The sequence below is a fragment of the Balearica regulorum genome, chromosome 6 (assembly GCF_011004875.1).
Source record: "Balearica regulorum gibbericeps isolate bBalReg1 chromosome 6, bBalReg1.pri, whole genome shotgun sequence".
Classification (NCBI taxonomy): Eukaryota; Metazoa; Chordata; class Aves; order Gruiformes; family Gruidae; genus Balearica; species Balearica regulorum.
In genome coordinates, this window is record NC_046189.1 from 2,922,888 (window position 1) to 2,940,480 (window position 17,593).

The window sequence follows — 17,593 nt, forward strand, 5'->3', positions numbered from 1 at the left end:
CCCAAACTCCGTCCCTTTGGGTTGCCACCGGGCCTTTCCAGCCCCTCCGCGTGCCGGACTCGGAGCAGCGACGGCCACAGGAGATGCTGGTGCATCCCTTGGACGGTGGGGAGCCCGGAGAACTAGGGGGGCTGTGTCACCCCCCCGCCTCTGGTCCTGCCTGGAGTAACCAGCCCTTTCTTGGTGGCATCTACATCGAAAAATAGATTTTTGGTCTATTTTACAGTCTATATTAATGCCACTGGGTATGGTGTCCTGCTAACGGCTTCCACGCTGCGCCTCCTGTCCCAGTTCCGTTCGTGCCACTCACGAGGGAGATTTATCCACGGGGATTTGATGCCCACGTGGGCTGATTTTAGTCATCCACCACGCGCGCTTGCCTTTGCGCACCTGAGGAGCCCCGCTGCTTTGCCGAGCTCCTTTATAATGAACATTATTCATATCTGCAGCATGCTTGTAACAGCTACTAATCATTTTATTACTCTTTATAATCTATTTAAAGCACAATTAGAAAAAAAAAAAAATCTATACAAAGTTACAGCCGAAAGCACATTTTAGTTACGTTATAAATCCCTGAAAAACAACCATCTATCATGAAAACCGGCGCTCCTTCGCTCGGCTGACAGAAATGGATGCTGCTGCGCTACACCGAGGGACGACGAGGTAAGGGGTGTGTGGGGGGGTGCTGGATGACGGACCCCGGTCGGCTCCTCTCGGCCCTTCACAGCACGACTCCTTCGGGCTCCAGCAGCAGGTAATCCTGCAAAGGCTTGGGCACAGGCAGCAAAGGGATAAGGGAATGGCATTTGCTGCCAAACTTTTTCCGAATAACGGAGCGGCATAAATGTTGCAGGCACCGGACTGTGCCCGCCAGCCGGAAAAAGGACTCGTAGAATAGCTGGTGCTGCTGCAAAGAGAGAGGTGGGGGGGGGAAACATGAGCATCAGTTGGTTTTCTTTTTTTTTTTTTTTTTTCCTGATTAAGCCAAACAAGCCAGAGATACTTTTGAGATGAAGATCTAAGGGGCGGGAGGGGGTACGAAACCTATGTTTGCCTGGGGGTTAGGGGGCCGTGCGCCCACGCGGCTCCTGCAAGCAAAGGTTGGATGAGGAATCCTCCTGCGGAAGCAGGTGTGGAGGAACCCAGCCTCACGGCGGGCGCTGCGTGGGGAGGATGCTTTCACGGCCGCTGGCAGCAGCATCCCTGCAGGAAGCCTTAGAGCTGACGGAGAAGAGACCTGCTCGTTTCCAAGATGGGCAAACACGACTGCAGAAAGCAGGATCGGCCTGGGCAGACCCAGCTTTTCCCTAGCTCGGAATAAAAATCATTTCTCCCATCCCCTAGAACGTGCTGAAGAGCTTTATTTGCATTTCGGCAGCCGTCTCCCCTCGCAGCCAAGCTAACCACAGACCTGCGGGGGCAAGGCAGCCAGCCGAGCTCATTCGAGAGCAGGCTGGCCGTACCTGTCGCGTGTCTGGGGACAAGCTTTGTAAACCCAAACTCAGTGGTGTGGGCTCCTGCAGGGCAGCGGTCTGGCTCCAAGGTCCCTTCCAGATGTTGGGATCGTGTTTTATTGCAGGCCAGGAGCAGGAATGGGGGTTTTGGTGTTGATGGAGCTAAGGGGATGCAAAGCTGCTGACATGAATTCGGTGTGTGGTGGTGCTATGGGGACTATTCCATTATTTTTTTTTTTTTTTTTCCCCACCTAAGTGAAGTTTGGGAGGGGGAAAAAAAAAAAACACCAAACCCTCTCGGTGGGTAAAACCCCCTGCTCGGGGCTCAGCCGTCCCTGCCAAACGGCCAGGGCCATCTCACCTGAAACACCTCCTCCGGCACGGCCTCAGCCCACTTCTCGGAGACGGGGATTTGCGAGTAGGAATTGAAGAGGACTTCGATGATCTCTGGCGTGGCCGCGCAGGACTTCAGCACCTAGTTGTGGGCAACGGGAGGGGATCAGACAGCGATGCACGGCCCGGAGGGGGAGAGCATCCACGTGCTGCAGCCGGGGCTCTTCCCACCCCACCGTGGTCCAGGCTGGGGTGGTCCCGTGTGGGTGTGAGGCAGGTGTAGGGGTTGTCCTGGCATGCTTTGGAGATCTTTCTCCATCTGTGAGGCGGTGGGAAGACCTGCCTTGCTGTGGCGTTTCTTCCTCCGGATGCAGCCCTTGCTTCTTATTTACATTTTTGGCTTGCGCGTGATAAGCCGGGACAATATTTTCTCTATCGTCAGATGTAAAATCAATGAAACGCAGAGCCATAAGAAGGCTGCGCTGACAGCCGATGTACCAAGCCGCTCTCGCCTGCCTCTGACATCCCCAGGCGGGGGAAAAAAACCCCCTCCTCGTCGGTCCCTGCTGCCCGCCCTGGCTCCACCCTGCCCTTCGCCCTGCCTGCTGTTCCCCGCCGCCATGCCGCGCGGGTGTTTCCGTTTCCATCATTCCCAGCAGCATCGCCAACCCCGATGTCACGGTGCCCTCTCCTTGCCCAGACCGAGAGACTCTCCCAAATTCTCCCAACCTCACCCTCCCCAGCTTTTTATTCCCCAAAGCACCCCGACCCCCGTTGCAAAATCCCGGGTGCGAGGGGATACACGGGGGGCTGTTTTGGGGTTGGTACCTTGACGAAGGCGGGGGGCCATATCCTCTGGGAGCCGTGGTTGAGCAGCAGCTGGACGGCGAGGTGGGGCCGCAGCTCCCTCTTGAAGGCGGCGTTCTGCAGCGCGCAGCCCAGCGGGGAGATGCCGTCATAGTCGATGGCGTTGACGTCAGCACCGCGCCGCAGGAGGAAGCACGCCAGGCCGGCGTTGGCGGCCCCGCACGCCTTGTGCAAGGGGCTCCTCCGCGTCTCATCCTGGGCGTCGATGTCGGCGCCGTGGGCAGCCAGCAGCCGGCAAAACCGCAGGCAGCCCTCGCTGGCGCCCGGTGCCTGCCCGCAGAGGACGCCGAGGGCCGTCTCCTCCCGTGCGCTGCGAGCGTCGACGCACGCCCCGTGCCGCAGGTAGAGGCGGGCATGGTCGCAGAGGCAGTGCCTGGCCGCCACGTGCAGCGCGGTCTCCCCGCCGTCCTCGCTCGGCAGGTTGACGGTGGCCCCGTGTCTCAGCAGGAGCTTGGCGCATCTACAAAGAGATGGGGAGGGTGGGGTGCGCGCCGCCCCGACACGTTTCGGGGTGCAGGGGGTGGGCAGGAAGGGACGGGGTAGGAGGCGGCGTGGGGTGAGGATGGGCGTCAAGCTGGAGCTGGGGTCCCGTGGGAGTTGCGGCACTCAAGGATTTTGGGAGGGAGCAGCAGAGGCTGGGGAGGGTGACCCTGTGCCCCGGTGGTAACGGCGGTTTGGGCAATGTCTCCCTCTTGCCCTTGAGCAGTGTCATTCACGGATGGTCATCCCTGACCCAGCAGGGTCCCATCATTGGAGCCCCACCAGGGACCGGTGATACTTGGCTGTGCCGGGAGCGTGCCCACGGCCAGCCAGGGGTGCGGGATGTACCCGGCCGTGATGAGACGAGGACGCGCGAGGACGCGATGGGCCCCTTCGTGCCGTCAGTCTGTCGTCTTATCTCCCGGCACGGGTGCAGCCCAGGGCAGTTATGGAGATGATCTATACAATCCCACCCCTTGACTGACATCCACAGAGCTTCTCAGCTGAAAAAACCATCCTAAACCGCTGCCTCCACCTTAACCTGTGCTGGGATTGAGCTGACATGGAGGGAAATCCTCGGTAACGGCTCTGTGCAGCAGAGGAGCTCGGTGTGGGTTTGCCGGGGGATGAAAATGGATTCCCCTTCTCCCATTAAGGGACCCAACCGCCTGCGCTGGGCTCCACCCCAGAGAGGACTAAAGGATCGTGTTTTCTGCCTATACTGAAAAGAAACACCTTTGCAGGTGGTTTAAGCTGTGACGGTGGGGTGGCAGCACCTGCAGTTCCCAGGAGGAATAAATCAAGGTGAGCAATCCTCCCCGTCCTAAATCACTGCCCCCGCTTCTCCTTCCCTCTAACGCCGTGGGGGGTCGTGGCTGCCGCGAAGCGGGGACACCGGTTCCCATCGGAGCGTCCCACCTGCATCCTCCTGACAACGGGTCAGGGTTAAAGATGCCTGGTATGCCCCAGTGGGTTCGGTTTGTGGCGGGGCTTTTTGTGGGGGTTTTTTTTTTTGTTTGTTTGTTTGTTTTGGGGGGGGGTTGGTGTGAGTAAATGGATGTGATCAGCCAGTCGAAGTGAATCAAAGGGATTGCTCCATCTCCTGCTGGGAGCCGCCGGGGCTGGCACGGCTCGATGTCACCGCCCTGGCAGGGCTGTCGGCAGCCGGGTTGGCGCGCAGGGCTGAGCTCACCGCTGCGGCACGGAGGAGTTATTTTTTTTTTTTGGAGGGGGGCCAGCCCCACGTGCCGTCCGAGCGAGACCTTGAAAACGCGGCCAGGTCGTGTTTCCCAGGAGATGCCGATGGGGAGGTGGGAAGAGCGGTCCTTTGGGAAGCCTCAGTGGGGGGTGGCTGGAGGCCAGGGAGGTGTATCAACCTTTAACCCCCCCCTCGCCTGTTTAATTTTCCTCTAAGACGCTTTTCTTCTAGGTCAGGTGTCACCCCGAGCCCGAAGCGGGTTTCTGGGCTGATACAGAGGCGAAACGAGGGGGGGGAGCTGTGGAGGAGCGGAGCGCCTGGCCTCATCCCTCTGGCAGGAGGGATGGGGAGGAGGAGGAACCCCGGGGAGGAAGGATGGTGCCAGGGCATTGCTTGTTTTGCTAACAAGCTAAACATATGTGGGGAAAATAATAACAATAGTAATAATAATAATAGTAACGCTACTTGAATCCTTCAGCATCGCTTCCCCCAAGGCTGGGTAGGAGCTGATGAAACATTCACTGTCCTTGGCAGCGCAGGATCTGCAAATATCTCCTTGGGCCGCTTTTCCCGTGCGTTATCGAGCCTGAGTTTGCCAGGAAAGATCCTGCAGGACCTGTGGGACAGGCTGTTTCTGCAGCCTTTGCAGGTGTAACGCTCCCAGATGCTGCCAGCCCTCATCGGACCTCGCCGGAGGCATCCACCGTGGATGTTCTCTGCTGGGCATGCACTTGTGGCTGAGCGGATTGAGCGTGGGATCGTGCCAGCTCCAAAAATCTTCGGATCTTCATTTTACAATTCCCCTTTTACTCTAAAACGTCTCGAATCCCTCCCTCGAGCAATAGCTTGTCCTGCTGAGGTTTTCTTGGCGCTCGCTGCCTGCTGCTGGTTGGTATAATTTTGTTGGAGAGGGTCTGCTGGTGGAGCAAATCACACTGCAACTCGGTCACGTTAACCGGTCTTGCCTGTCCGCGACGGCAGGGAATTTGTAGCCCTAATTATAACGACGCTCTTGGCAACCTCTCTGGGTTAGCTTAGTCCTAACGTCATGGTTAGCTCTGGCACCCTAAAATAAGGTATTTGGGGTAATGGGATGGTTCTGCAGGGAAAAATGGAAAAAAATGTATTTCTGATTTGATTGCAAAATATGCAGCAGCTTAGTCCAGGAGAAAAATACCTTTTTTTTTTTTTTTTTTTTTTTTTTTAATAGATCATGCTTAAAGCATCTCTGCTCCTTCCCAGGCGAGGAGGCGGCTGTGCCTAGAGACCCTGAGCAGAAAAACCGCGCCGGATTTGGGAAGTGCCGTGTATCGAGAGAGGCCGGGCTGAAGATTTACACCTGCACAGGCAAGGCAGAGGGAACGTTCTCCCGCCCTCACCGCTCAGGCGAAGGGTGATACGTCACGGGCTGCCCGGCGAAGCCAAAAGCTGCGCCCTCCCCTCCAGCCCCGCATCCCCGCTCCGCCGCGGCGTTCTCTCTTACTGCGACCGCGATGGGAATTCAATTCCTCTTGGCCACCTGCTAGACATCCCAAATACCCTTCTAGAGATACCTGGCTGGAAATCTCACCCTTCCCAGGTGCTCTTTTGCTGAAGGGTGACCTCATTTGTTATCAAGTTCAATGGCTAACTCGTTGGAAGAAACTGGAGTTGGTCTATATGGACTTTTTTTTCTTCCCCGCCCCCCCCCCGATACTCCTCCCTCAGCAAAGAAGGAATGTTAGTGGGGGGCTATAAATAAGGGGTGATCTCCGGTGAATGGGAATGGTGGGCCCCTGCGAGGAGCACGTGCCTCCCGTTTGGATGTATGGGGCATCAGCAGGTGCCGGGCGGATGCCATCCGTGTTTGCTGGCTATACGCTCTTAATTTAGCCTCTCATCTCTGCTGATGAACTCATACGCTCTAACATTTCACCAGCATTTATGGCTTCTTGGGGGGGTTTTTTTGTTAACGCCCTGTTGTTCGCCATCAGATTAGACTAGAATTCCACTGAACGAGGCTCAGCGATCATCGCTCGCTGCTTTTTTTGAGGGCTCCTCTCCAATTTTCTGGGAATATCTCAAGACTCCGCAGGCTTAGTTCAGCAGAAATTCAGGCACGGGGTGGCAAAGCAAAGCAGTTCCTTTCCCACCCAGCCTGGTACTATCAACCTGGCCGAACAGCTCGCCAGCAGCAGCGACGCCGCGGGAGCAAACCCTCAAAGAGCCGCCCTATGCCGAACTTTGACTAGTTTAAACTCACTCCTAAACCCTTCCGAACTCATTTGTGGGGGATGGGTAACGCACCTGAACGTCTCCTTGCTTGGACAAATCACTTGATAGGTCAAAATCACGCTAATTTGTGATAATTGGTATCACTACTACAGATTCGCCTCGTGTTGGGGTCCTGCCTCAAATAAATGGGATAAAATGATTTGGGTTTTATTTTCCTTCTTCACCCATCAGTAGAGTCGGGGCAGATGTCGGTGCAACGTCGAGCAGGATGTGCCCATCGCCCTCCCGCTGCCGGGATGGCTCCTGCTGGCCACGGCTCCCAGCATCCCAGCGGGATGCTGCTCAGTTTGGGAGGAAAAATGCCCAGGCTGGGAAAGCAGGATTTAGCTTGACATGGGATGCGATGAATTACCAGCAGGAGGAGCAGGAGGTTGGGGCAGCGAAGGCTGGAGGAAAATTCCCGTCCTAAAAACCCGCTCAGGCCGGCAGTTTTCTTATGGAAAAGCTCCTGTTTGGTTTTCCTTCTCCCTGGGGCTGGAGCGAGGCTTTCCCGCCCTTCGCTTGGTTGTTTCTCCTGGCATCCGCGTGTCCATCTCCCGATCTGTCTGTGATTTATTGCAGGATTGTTCCCGCTTGGAAAAACAGCCTTCCCCAAGCCCGGCCCTGAATGCAAGGATTATTCTTATTAATTTCCTGAAAGGCGAAGAAAGGAAGCCTGTTTTTCTTTAAAAGATGAAAATCTTTTTCAGGCACTGCAGGCCACGGCAACGCCGGTGCCAAGGGCTGGTCGCGCCGGTGCAGGGACCGCTCCACCGCCGCGGGGCGAACGCCAGCCCGGGAGCATCCTTTTCTGCACCGTCTCTTTGCCAAAGCTTCACGAGCTGTGGAGATTCGTCCGTGTGAGCCCTCATTTTGTCACACCAACTTGGGGAGCGGCTTCGCTCGGTGTCTGCTTTTGGGCTCTGTATTTCTTGCTCAGGACCCGTTAGGGAGCTGGGCTTCCCCCGTGGGGAGGGGGGACAATTTTCCAAAACGATGGCTCCAAACACTCAGAGTTTTGTATTTTAGCAAGGCTAAGCAGAGCAGAGGATGAGCTTTAGCACTAGATGATGCTAAATGCTGGCTTTTAAAATCTGCCGTCTTTTTTTGATTTGTAGTAATGCTTCCTTCTCGCAGCCAGAAGGGCCGTGGGTCCGGGCCGATGCCGGAACAGCCGCAGGGTGCCACGGGGCCAGGTCCAGCAACGACGGGTTGGTGCCCATCTCCCTGGCCTTTGGGAGCCTCGTTATCCTGATAGCGTTGTCTGTCTACATACGTGTCTTCCTGCTCAGCTCCTGTCTTCTGCTCATTCCTCCCATGATGAGCTATCCTCCTCTAACATCCTGTAAGCAAAACCCATCCCGTCTCCCCGAGGTGGCCGCTCTCGCGCTCGCTGCCTACCCTGCCATTTCTTGCACGGAGCCCCTCGGACACCGAGTGTCCTCTTGCGTTGACTCATCTCGCCGTTTATCTCCCATCCTTTGCTGCTGGAGGGTGGGAGCCAGAAGACAAGTCTGATTTCAGCTCCCAGGGTGGAGAGAAAGTCTGAAGAAGCGAACGCGAGGGCGTCGCTCGGCCATAAGCCCAAGTCGCACAGAGGCAGGGGTGACGTCTTCTTTTCTCAGCCCTTGGCTTGACAAAGCCCTCTTCCCTCCGAGGAAGGCTGGGGAAGGCAAGCCCTGGGGGATTTCTCTCCAGGTAGGCTCTTCCTGGTGGCACGAGAAACCCGAGATCTTCAGAGAGCTTCCTCCGACGCGCAGATCTGAAGGAGGACTCTACAAACGCGGTAGCGTTCGCCATCCCTTCTGCTGCGGGTACCGCAATGGGAGGCGGGAGCTACATCCCGCATCCCTGCCATGTGCCTTCCCACCGCCCCGCGCCTGCTCTCCTCCCCGGCACCGCCGGAGAGTTGAGACTCTTCCTCTCCCCCTCAATTATTTTTATTTTATTTTTTTTCGGGGTGCCAATAAAGGCAGACTCCTTTAATCATCCCGGCTTTAAGAGGGAAACGGGAGAGCGCCAGGGAGAGAGTGCAGTGAATTTAGAGACTCATCTTACCCCACCATGTTAATTATCTCCGCTGTAAAAAAGAGGTCAAGGAGAGGAACTCTACTAAATAGGCCGACGTTGGCATGAACAGCTCCTAAAGTGAAGAAGGTAAGACTGAACTTTACTGGAACTTTTTTTTTTCCATCTCTTCAAAAAGCTCCTAGATTAAAGCTCTGATATCCTTTTTGTTGAAATCTCATGGATTCTGAAGCTCAAATGGCTGGAAGGAAGCCCAGATAATTTTTTTTTATCCCAGTCACTGAGAGGCTCAAAGGTTTTAAGTCCTGCCCCCATGGTGAATTGCCGAGTATATGGGAATACAGAAGAACCCGGCACATAGGTGTTCTGGCCATTGTTATCGAGAGGGAGAAAAATAAAATAGCTCTCTATGTAGGTCAATGACCCGCTCTTTATTGTCAGTAAAAAATTAAGGATGACCTAAAATCTACTACTCAATAAAAAAAAAATAAAATAAAAAAAAAAAGCGAGGTAAAGTAGTCTCCCCCTAATCAAAGAGGAAATGTTTGTGTTACCTAAAGCTTGACCTCCTCAGTCTCTAACTTTAGCAAAGTCTTTGCGATTGAAAAGCAGTGGTCGAAACCTCAAAACCTGTCTGAAATGTCTATTAATTTTTGATCTTTCAAGGGAGTTGGCTTAGTTATTGTAGAAGCCCCCGTAGCGCCAGGTAGCGTAGTTAAGGGTCTCTCAGCATTTCCATTATAAAGCCCCAATATTCAAGGGCTTCTAACTCAGCTGTTTCCACGTTGCGTCTGTCTGATCCCCACGTCGCTGTTTGCTGGCTCACCTGCCATCCCCCTCCATCTTGCTGGGGGAACTAACGTGTAAATCGGTGACAACAGCTTATTTTAATATATATATTTTTTTATTTTTGGGGGTTTTTTTCCCAAGTTGGGAAGCACTTGGCCCAAAGCAGGACACCTGGACCTCTCCGTGCACCGGGTTGGTTTATGTAGCCCATCTCTACAGGCGGGAGAGCAAGTCGGTGAAGCCTAAAATACCCCTCTGGGGCTTTTAGGATGGCTTGGGGTTTGGAGGCTGAAAGCTTTAAGGCCCAAAGGGAGCTCGGGTGAAGGAGTTAAAACCAGCTCCTTGTTAACGGTGAGGGCTGCTTGTAGCATCCTCCCTTACCCATCCCATTCCTTCCGACCCTCACCGCACCGAGGACGGGCTCGATTAATCCCTAGATTTTTGGCTGAGCCAAAATTTGATGAATACCTAGTTTTTGGTCTTCTTGCAGAGAGTCTTATTTCTAAGCTGAGCTCAAGATACGGACATCTGCAGACCTGTTCTTTTGCAGAGCTCTTTCCCTGACACCTGGCCCACAATCCGCTGGATCCGTAGCGGGCACCTTGCCTTCCCCACCTACTGCTAGCTCAGCTCCCTGCCTGCCCAACGGGGAGAGGATTTAAGCCGGGGTGGCTTTTCACTGAAGCTGGCAGGCGATGAAATTTGCTACGGCCCTAAGCAGTTTTATCAGGATATCAAGGGGTTGAGCTTATTATTAAAAAAAAAAAAAAGAAAGAAAGAAGATGCTGATCCAGGGTGAGACGGGAGCAGAGGCACGTGGACGAACGTAAACCCAGGTGGACCCGTAGGTGGCTCGCAGGATTGCTCCCCATCCTGCAGACCCCATCCCGCACAGCCACCGGGCTGGGATTTTAGGAGCGGGTGCCCCGATGGGCACCAACATCCCTCGCGGATGGGGTCGGCGTGGGGATGAGGAGCGCAGGAGGTCGGGGTGACCCATGTGCGCCGTGACCGGACCTTCCTGAACATCTGCTGGGTGGGGGGGGAAGTGTGCCAGGCCTGGGATGCGGGACATCGCGATTTTAGAGAGAAATCCTCAGAGAAGAGGAGGAAGGAAAAGCGTGTGGAGCTGGGCCGGACGGTACCTCTCCATGGGAAGGAGACCCGGGCCGTGCAACGTGCCCGACACCAAAATGTCCCTTTTTAGCTAAGCTGAGCGTTGCTGAGGCAGCCCAGGGATGCGGGAGCACGCAGGAAGCCTTGCTGGACATCGTGGCATCTTTTTTTGCACCCCACGGAGGCGAAAGCGCCGGGGTCTGCGCGCAGGGGATGCGAAGCGAGGTTACGGGGGGGGGTGTGTGTGTGTGTGTGGGGGGGGGATGCTGATGGGGAACCCTCTCCTTACCCCAGGGAGTCTTGAGCCGTGCAGAGGTGCAGCGGGGCCAGCCCCTCGTCGTTCCGCAGGTTGGGGTCCGCCTTGTGCTCCAGCAGCAGCTTGACGCAGTCGGTGTGCCCCCCGAGGCAGGCTTCGTGCAGGGGTCCGCGCCCCCCCGGCGCCAGGTCGGGGTCCGCCCGTCGGCGGAGGAGATGGCGCAGGCAGGCGACGTGCCCGCGGCGGGCGGCGAGGCACAGCGGGGTGGTCAGCTCCCGCTTGTATTCCAGCGACCACAGCCCTGCGGGGAGGAGGGAGCTGGGTTGGCCGTTCCTGTCCCCCTTGCAAATAAACCACGTCAACGTGCTGCTTTTTTTTTCTTTTTTTTTTTTTTTTTCTCCATTTTCCTAACACCTCCCTGGCAACTTTAGGGGTTATGGAGAGCCTGCCTACAGCTGGTGGTTGCTCCGAACGCTCTTGGCGAAGAGGGGAAGCGAAACTTCCCCCCCCTCACCCGGCGTGCGCGCATCCTTGAGCAGGATTTCGCGTGGCACGAGCCGGGTAAGCCAACACGCTGCGCGCAAGGTCTCGCCAGCAGGAGCTAAAGGGCAGCTCACGAGTTCCCCACCCGCGCCAGATGGAGCAGGGATTGCGTTAGGTTTGGTTTCGGGGCTGGAGCAAAGGCAAGGATGCTTTCTGGCGGCTTGGGGACCAGCGGTAGATGCGCAGCACCCGGTGAGCATCGGGGACCACGGGGAGCATCTGGGGTTGGGAACATCTTTTTCCTCCCAGGTAGGACCAGGCTGCACTTTCTGAGCCCCTGCATGGGGAATTTGGGCTGCAAGCGTGCCTAAGCCGCAGAGAGCCCCATCCCAACCTGAAAAAAAAAAAAAAAAATCACACGGACGCACACTTTTTTTTTTTTTTTACACTTCCCCCTCCGGTGGGTTAGTACGTGCAGAAGAGAAGAAAATAGTAAAAAGAAAGTGCCGAATATTTATGGCTGGGGCTGCAGGGCACAGTCAGCTAACCAGAAACCAGCCACCTCGGGAACGGGCTCTACAAAAGCAGCGTTAGGCACTTAAATGCACCACTCCTCTCCTATTTAGGGTTAGTAAATACCTCTGGGTGGGTTGGTTTTTTGGTTTTTTTTGGGTTTTTTTTTTTTTTTTTAATTTTTCTGGACTGGTCTTTAAAGGAAAAGTACCTGAGAGTCCATAAGACGCTTGGCTTTTCACTTGCCACTCCAGCTCATTTTTACTGATCTCAAAAACCAGGTTGACATCTTGATAGTATCGGTCAGTCAGGACCTCGAGGCTTCTCAGGTCTCCCGTGACCAGAGCGGTGTAATATTTGGTGGCGGGCGTGTGAGCCGTGAGAGGATGCTCCGAATCCAATTTGGGGGAAATCTGTACCTTTTCTGTTACGGGTCCTGGTAACTCGCCCATTCCAGTGCTTCCCGTGTGTGTAGGTCCGGGCTGGGAGGATAGCCGGGCTTTTATAGTTCATTGTTTCCATCCTCCTGGGCTCATTGTCTAATTATAATCCAGTTAAGGCTCTATTGTCGTCGTATTTATAACTCCGGCGGGGTCAGATGATAACGGGCACGCGATACAATGAGGGTCGAACGGTCACTGAGCTGTGTCGTGGCAGCACCTCTTGGGTTAAATCGCCGCTTTAATTGCGGGCAGCAGTTTGGGACACGGGGGTTTAGGCTGGGAGGAACGCGGTGCCTAGCCTTTAGGGGGTGGGGGGAAAAGGAAAAAAAAAGAAGTCAAGAAAAAATTTAGTCAGCTCCTGTCTGCCCATCCCCATATAACCTGATTTGTGTGCACTGAGAAAGGAGTTTTGTTTTGTTTTTTTTAATCTGCCTAACACTATTTATTTTTTTTTCTTTAAGGCACTCGTACCCGTTTCCAGTCTTGTGGTTGGCATACAGAAAAAATCTGTGCATCCTGTTAGCGGCCGAGAGGATGCAGGCTGGCACGCTGGGGTGTCCTTGCAGGGATGCTAAGCACTTGGCAAAGGCCAGCGAGGCACAAATCCTGCCGGGGCTTTGGCAGGGGGAGCCGCTCGCTCTCCCCACCGATGCCTTCTATAGGAGAGGGAACGCGCCCGGCCGCCGCTGCCATTTAAGCGCAGGGCCGGACGCCAGAGGAGCGTCCCCTGGCTCCCGCTGTCCCCAGGCTGGTGGCTCCTTTCCTCAAGGTCACAGGAGAAGTCCGCGGCAGCGGGGACGAGAATAGACCTCGGCATCTTGTGACTCGGTGGCTTCGCCACCAGCCCAAGGCTCTGGGTCAACCCGCCGCCGCCTGCCAGCCCTCCCGCCCACCTCCCTGGGGAATAAACGGGCCCAAAGCTGATCTCAGGAAGATGTTAAACTGCAGCCAAGCAACCAGGCGTGGAGGGGCTGCTGAAACGCTTCGTGGTTCCCTCCCTGGGGAGTCAACCTGGGGCTGGAGGAAATGTTTGGGACCTTCTCCGTAGCTCTCTGCAAGTGGGGACCTTGCTGGGCTCCTGCAGGTGACCGTCGGCATCCCCGGGCCACCACGAGGAGCCATCTGAGGTTTCTTTGTGGGCTTCCTCAGCAGGGCTGCGGTGACAGCCAGCCGCCTGGCCCCGGAGACCGCGGGAAGAGCACGGAGCCACCAAACAAATTGCAGCGTGTCCTTCCAGGATGGGGTCGTGGTCAGCCGGGGCCGGGGGGGTCTGACTCGGGGTCCTTGTGTAATTTCACCCCTGGTGTAAAGGACCCCCTGCCTTGAGGTCCCTGTGCTCCAGCAGCCGCACTGGGAGTGAATGTGCGGTGAACCTACGTGCTCTTTCCCAGTTTCCTTCTCCCCCTGCACTCCAGGCTGTCTGTCCGCAACTGCTCCGTCGGGTTGAACCTCCCAATCCCATCGTCTTTCTCTCTTCCGCTACCACTTGTTGCTGTTCAGCCTTTCTGCACCCCTTCGCCCATCTGGTATCAACTGACCCCCCGCCTTCCTAAAAGCATCGCTTTGCTATGAAAAATAGCCTCGTTATCCCCTGGGGTTCCTCAGCCGGCGCAGGAGAAGGTTTGGAGAGCAGGGCAGTGGCACGGACTGGCATCGTTTTCCCCGAGGACTCGTCCCGCGTCGCGTTTGCGCAGCCCTGGCTCACTTTCCCTCTCCGCTCATTAGCAACCCCCTCAGATTTTTCACGGAGGGAAGCCTGCCTTCACGTGCCCTCGCTCCCGTCGAGGGGATCGCCTTCCCACGGCGTGGGGTGTATATATATATGTATCTATAGGTGCATATATACCACGGCCGGGTATATTTAGCAGGGAGCGTGGACCTTCTCGGTCAGCCGTGGGCTCGGTTTGCAAGGGGGGGGTGTACGTGTGCGTGTCTGGCATTAGACTGCCAGGGAGAGAGTGTTGAAATACCCTGTGACCCCGTCTCGTGAGCCTTTTAATCAGCCTCTATTTGCATATAACACTCACTTCTCGGGTCACGGTAATGACAGGATTAACAGCATCACTGTCGAGGCGGTGGGGGTGGGGGGGAATGTGTTAAAAATAGCCGGGGCCAGCAAGAGTAGAAAGAAAAAGTCCTCTTGTAGCTGAGTGGCACGTATAAACGCACAAGCCTGAGCTCCTGCCAGCCAAGTGCTGCTTTTTTTTTTTTTTTTCCTCCACCGATGAGTGGCAAGTGATGTCAGGATGAAAAAATATTCCCGTGTTTTTAAGGGGAACGCCGTCGTAGGGGCAGGGGTGGCTTACTGCGGAGAGGAGCGGGCAGCCAGGACACCTGCGGAGCATCCTGGGGCTGCCCGGGGAGGGGGAGAAACCCCCGCGTGGGTTTGGAAGGCAAACGGGTTTTTGGTTGTTGCCAAACTACCTGTCCCCTTTGGGCATCGATTTTTGGGTGGTGGAGGAAGGCTGGGACCCCGCTGCACGACGCTCTCCTCTGCCACTGCCGTGCTGCACGGCCTTGGGCACGTCACCCGGTCCCCGTGCTTCCAGGGACCCTGAGGACCGCAGGGCCTGATCCTGCAACCAGTTCAGCCTGGGATCGTCCTTAAGGGTCCTGACCTCAGTAGAGATCTTCCTCCACAGAATCGGGCCCCAAATGCCGGCGAGGATGAGCACTTCATTAGCAGCAGCCTCGCACTCATTAATTTCTAACGCGGGGGTAGCATCTTAACCTTCTCCCTGCCTGCGACTGTTTGCAGAGTACACCTCATTTAACAAAACATTAAGCATTTTACTTCCTCAGATCGAGTGTATCTATTAATAATGACTTAAATTGTCTGCGCTGGCTTCACATTACGAGGGAAACCGATTCCTGGCACATGGAAGAACACGATATGCAGAAGCAAAATAACTTTGGCGCGAGCTTGTTCCCCAAGTTAAGCTGCCGCGTGATGGCTTAGTCCTCGGGCCGGGGAGGTTTCAGCCCATAATAACTTGCCCTGACGGTTCAAAAACCCACGAGGCTGCCTTAAAAAATCCGGTGAGTCCAGATGTGCCCGTGCCGAGAGCTCCTGGCGTCACCGCCGTGATTTACAGCCGCCCCCCGGGCAGCAGGGAATGGCTTTATTTTATTTTATTTTATTTTTTTTTTTCCCAGGGAAATTTCCAGCGCGGTGAAGGAGCCCGAGGGCTGGCAGCCCGCGGCACTGCCTCCTCCAGCTGCTCTCACGCACAGATTGCAACGCGTGACTGATTTAAAGCCTGCACCCCCCTCCCCTGCCCCTTACCCCCCGAAATAATTAAAATGAGCTGGTTGGGTGGCAGAGCTCCCGGTGATGGCTGGGTGTCCCCCGGCACCCCGCGGCTCTGAGGAGGGGATGCTGTGCCCGCAGCCGGGGGACCGCGAGGTGAGCGGGAGGGATGGCCACCACGCCAGGGGATAAACCATCGGCTGCCCAAGCCTACCTTGGAGGGACGGCGGCGTGAGGGCGGCTCTCCCGGGCGATGCTCGCTGGTCCCCCCGGGACACCATCCCCAGCCGGGCAGCGCGGGGCGAGAAATTTAATCTCCTCTCTCGGAGCCGGGTGCCACCTTGCAAACAGCCGACCTGCCGCCGAAACGTCCCCACGTTTATATTTCCCCCCCCTCCATGTGACAGCGCTGCCCAGTTACGTGGCTGGTGGCTGAGCGAGGGGGGTCAGGCCGTGGGATTAACGCCCACGAAGACGCACGGATCGGGGGGGGGGGGGGGGGGGTGTGGGGGTGTGGGTGTCACGCTTTGCACACACACCCCCCCCCCCCCCGAAAAACTTTTGCAGATGCAATCGCACGAGCAAAGCTGGCCGTGCTGCTGCCGCCGGAGCAGCTCTCCTTTCAAAACTGCCGCCCGGTGAAATAGAAACTTGGCCCGAGGCTGCATTGATTTTGTCCGGTTTTTATTGGAAATTAGATAATATTTAAATAGTGCTGAAACATTTCCCTTTAACAGCTCTATATAATAGGGAAAGGTAGCTTGTGCTACGCTGGTTTATAGGGGCCCTTCTTTGTCAAATGCAAATAATTCAATTTAATAAAAAAACCCCCAAACCTTTCCAGTTCTTATAACCGTGCAGTGCTCTCCTTCCCCCCCCCTTCCACCAATTATAGGAATAAAAACCCCTCTACCTCTTAGCTTAACTCAAAATACTAGGCTTCCCTTTCCCCCTGCTCCCCGCTGAAGAATTGCAGCTGTGTTAATTATCCCCTGGGAATTCAATCCTGGAGCGCATCCTCTTTTACAGGCGAAGGGGAGCCCTACCAATTATTTAACCCCTGAGTAATGCGGCTGTGAAATGTCACCCTGCGTGCCAGCCTGGCAAACCCTCCGTCACAGCACGCGCTCCGTACGCCGTGAGATCGCCTTGATGCCATTTGCTAATTAGCAGCTCGCCCCCCCCGCTCTCCGGCAGCGAGGAGACCGGGTTATTTTTAGCAATCGCCCTTGAGGTTGTTGGTTTGTGGGCTGTAAAGGTTGTATTTTTTTTTTTTTTTTACACCCCCCCTCCCAGACTTTACCCTAAAATATCAGAGCTCCTTAGGCAAAGGCAGGCACTGAGCATCGCTGCCGCTCCGCTGCTCCGGGCTGCAAAAGGCTCTTGGCGAGGGGCACGAGCGGGCGCAGACGCGAAGCTTTCAGCTCCGTTCAGCCCGAGCTTTGGGGACCGGGGCGGGGGGGGCTTGAGCTGCTCCCTGCAATTTTTTGTTCTCCTTCTGTCGCCGCTCCTTTCTTTTAGAAAGGGGTACGGCAAGGCCAGCTTAATTTCTGGGTAGGGATGGTTGCTTTTTTAAGGGTTGCCTGAGCCCACCCAGGAGGGTTTAACTCCCCGTGAGCAGTGTGAGGGCTGGTCCCTCCCTGTGCAAAAGCCACGATGTTAGTTTTGCCCTGTAACACCTCTTTTTTCTCTTTTTTTTTTTTTTCCCCTGCCCACCTTGAACGTTGATGCCCCAAGTTGGCCAGCGGCAATCTAAGCACCTGCCCGCGTACGGCAGCTATAAAAACATCCCCAGCCCTGCTCTGGTGACACCAGAGGGACTTCGGAGCCGAGAAGCAGCCAGTGATGAAGGAGATGCTAAAAAGAAACCTGGACACCAAACCCCCTCCTGAAAAGCAGGGGCAGCTTTGTGAAGGTTGGGTGCAATGGGGAAGGGCGGGAGAGCAGCCGTCCTGGGGCACTCGCCCCGGAGATGCCACCGACCTCGACGCCGTCTCGCAGAGCACAAACCCAAGAGGCATCTCTCGCCCACGCGGGGCGGGGAAAAGGTTGTTTGCGCGATGACGGTTTCAAAACCTCCGGGTTCGGCAGGGCACCGGCTGTTTGACGGCATCAGAGCAGCCTTTTCAT

General features: G+C 55.7%; 1 protein-coding gene across 1 annotated transcript; it reads right to left on the reverse strand.

The window, feature by feature from the left end:
- Window positions 1-444: 444 nt before the first annotated feature.
- Window positions 445-15,886, reverse strand: ASB18 (ankyrin repeat and SOCS box containing 18). Its single transcript, XM_075755908.1, has 6 exons — window positions 15,678-15,886; window positions 11,982-12,512; window positions 10,808-11,075; window positions 2,616-3,114; window positions 1,816-1,929; window positions 445-907 (listed from the first exon to the last, which is right to left on the reverse strand). Exons 2-6 carry the CDS (start codon window positions 12,220-12,222, stop codon window positions 722-724), a joined length of 1,308 nt encoding a protein of 435 aa, XP_075612023.1. The 5' UTR covers window positions 12,223-12,512; window positions 15,678-15,886; the 3' UTR covers window positions 445-721.
- Between the last annotated feature and the right edge of the window lie 1,707 nt (window positions 15,887-17,593).

Excerpts from the sequence above, each read along its gene's own strand:
- ASB18 (XM_075755908.1), bottom strand. The coding sequence starts at position 12,222 with ATGGGCGAGTTACCAGGACCCGTAACAGAAAAGGTACAGATTTCCCCC. Across the intron at positions 1,930-2,615 it reads GGCCCCCCGCCTTCGTCAAG|GTGCTGAAGTCCTGCGCGGC; the intron begins GTACCAACCCCA and ends GCCCACAACTAG. Across the intron at positions 908-1,815 it reads TGCCGGAGGAGGTGTTTCAG|CAGCACCAGCTATTCTACGA; the intron begins GTGAGATGGCCC and ends CTCTCTTTGCAG.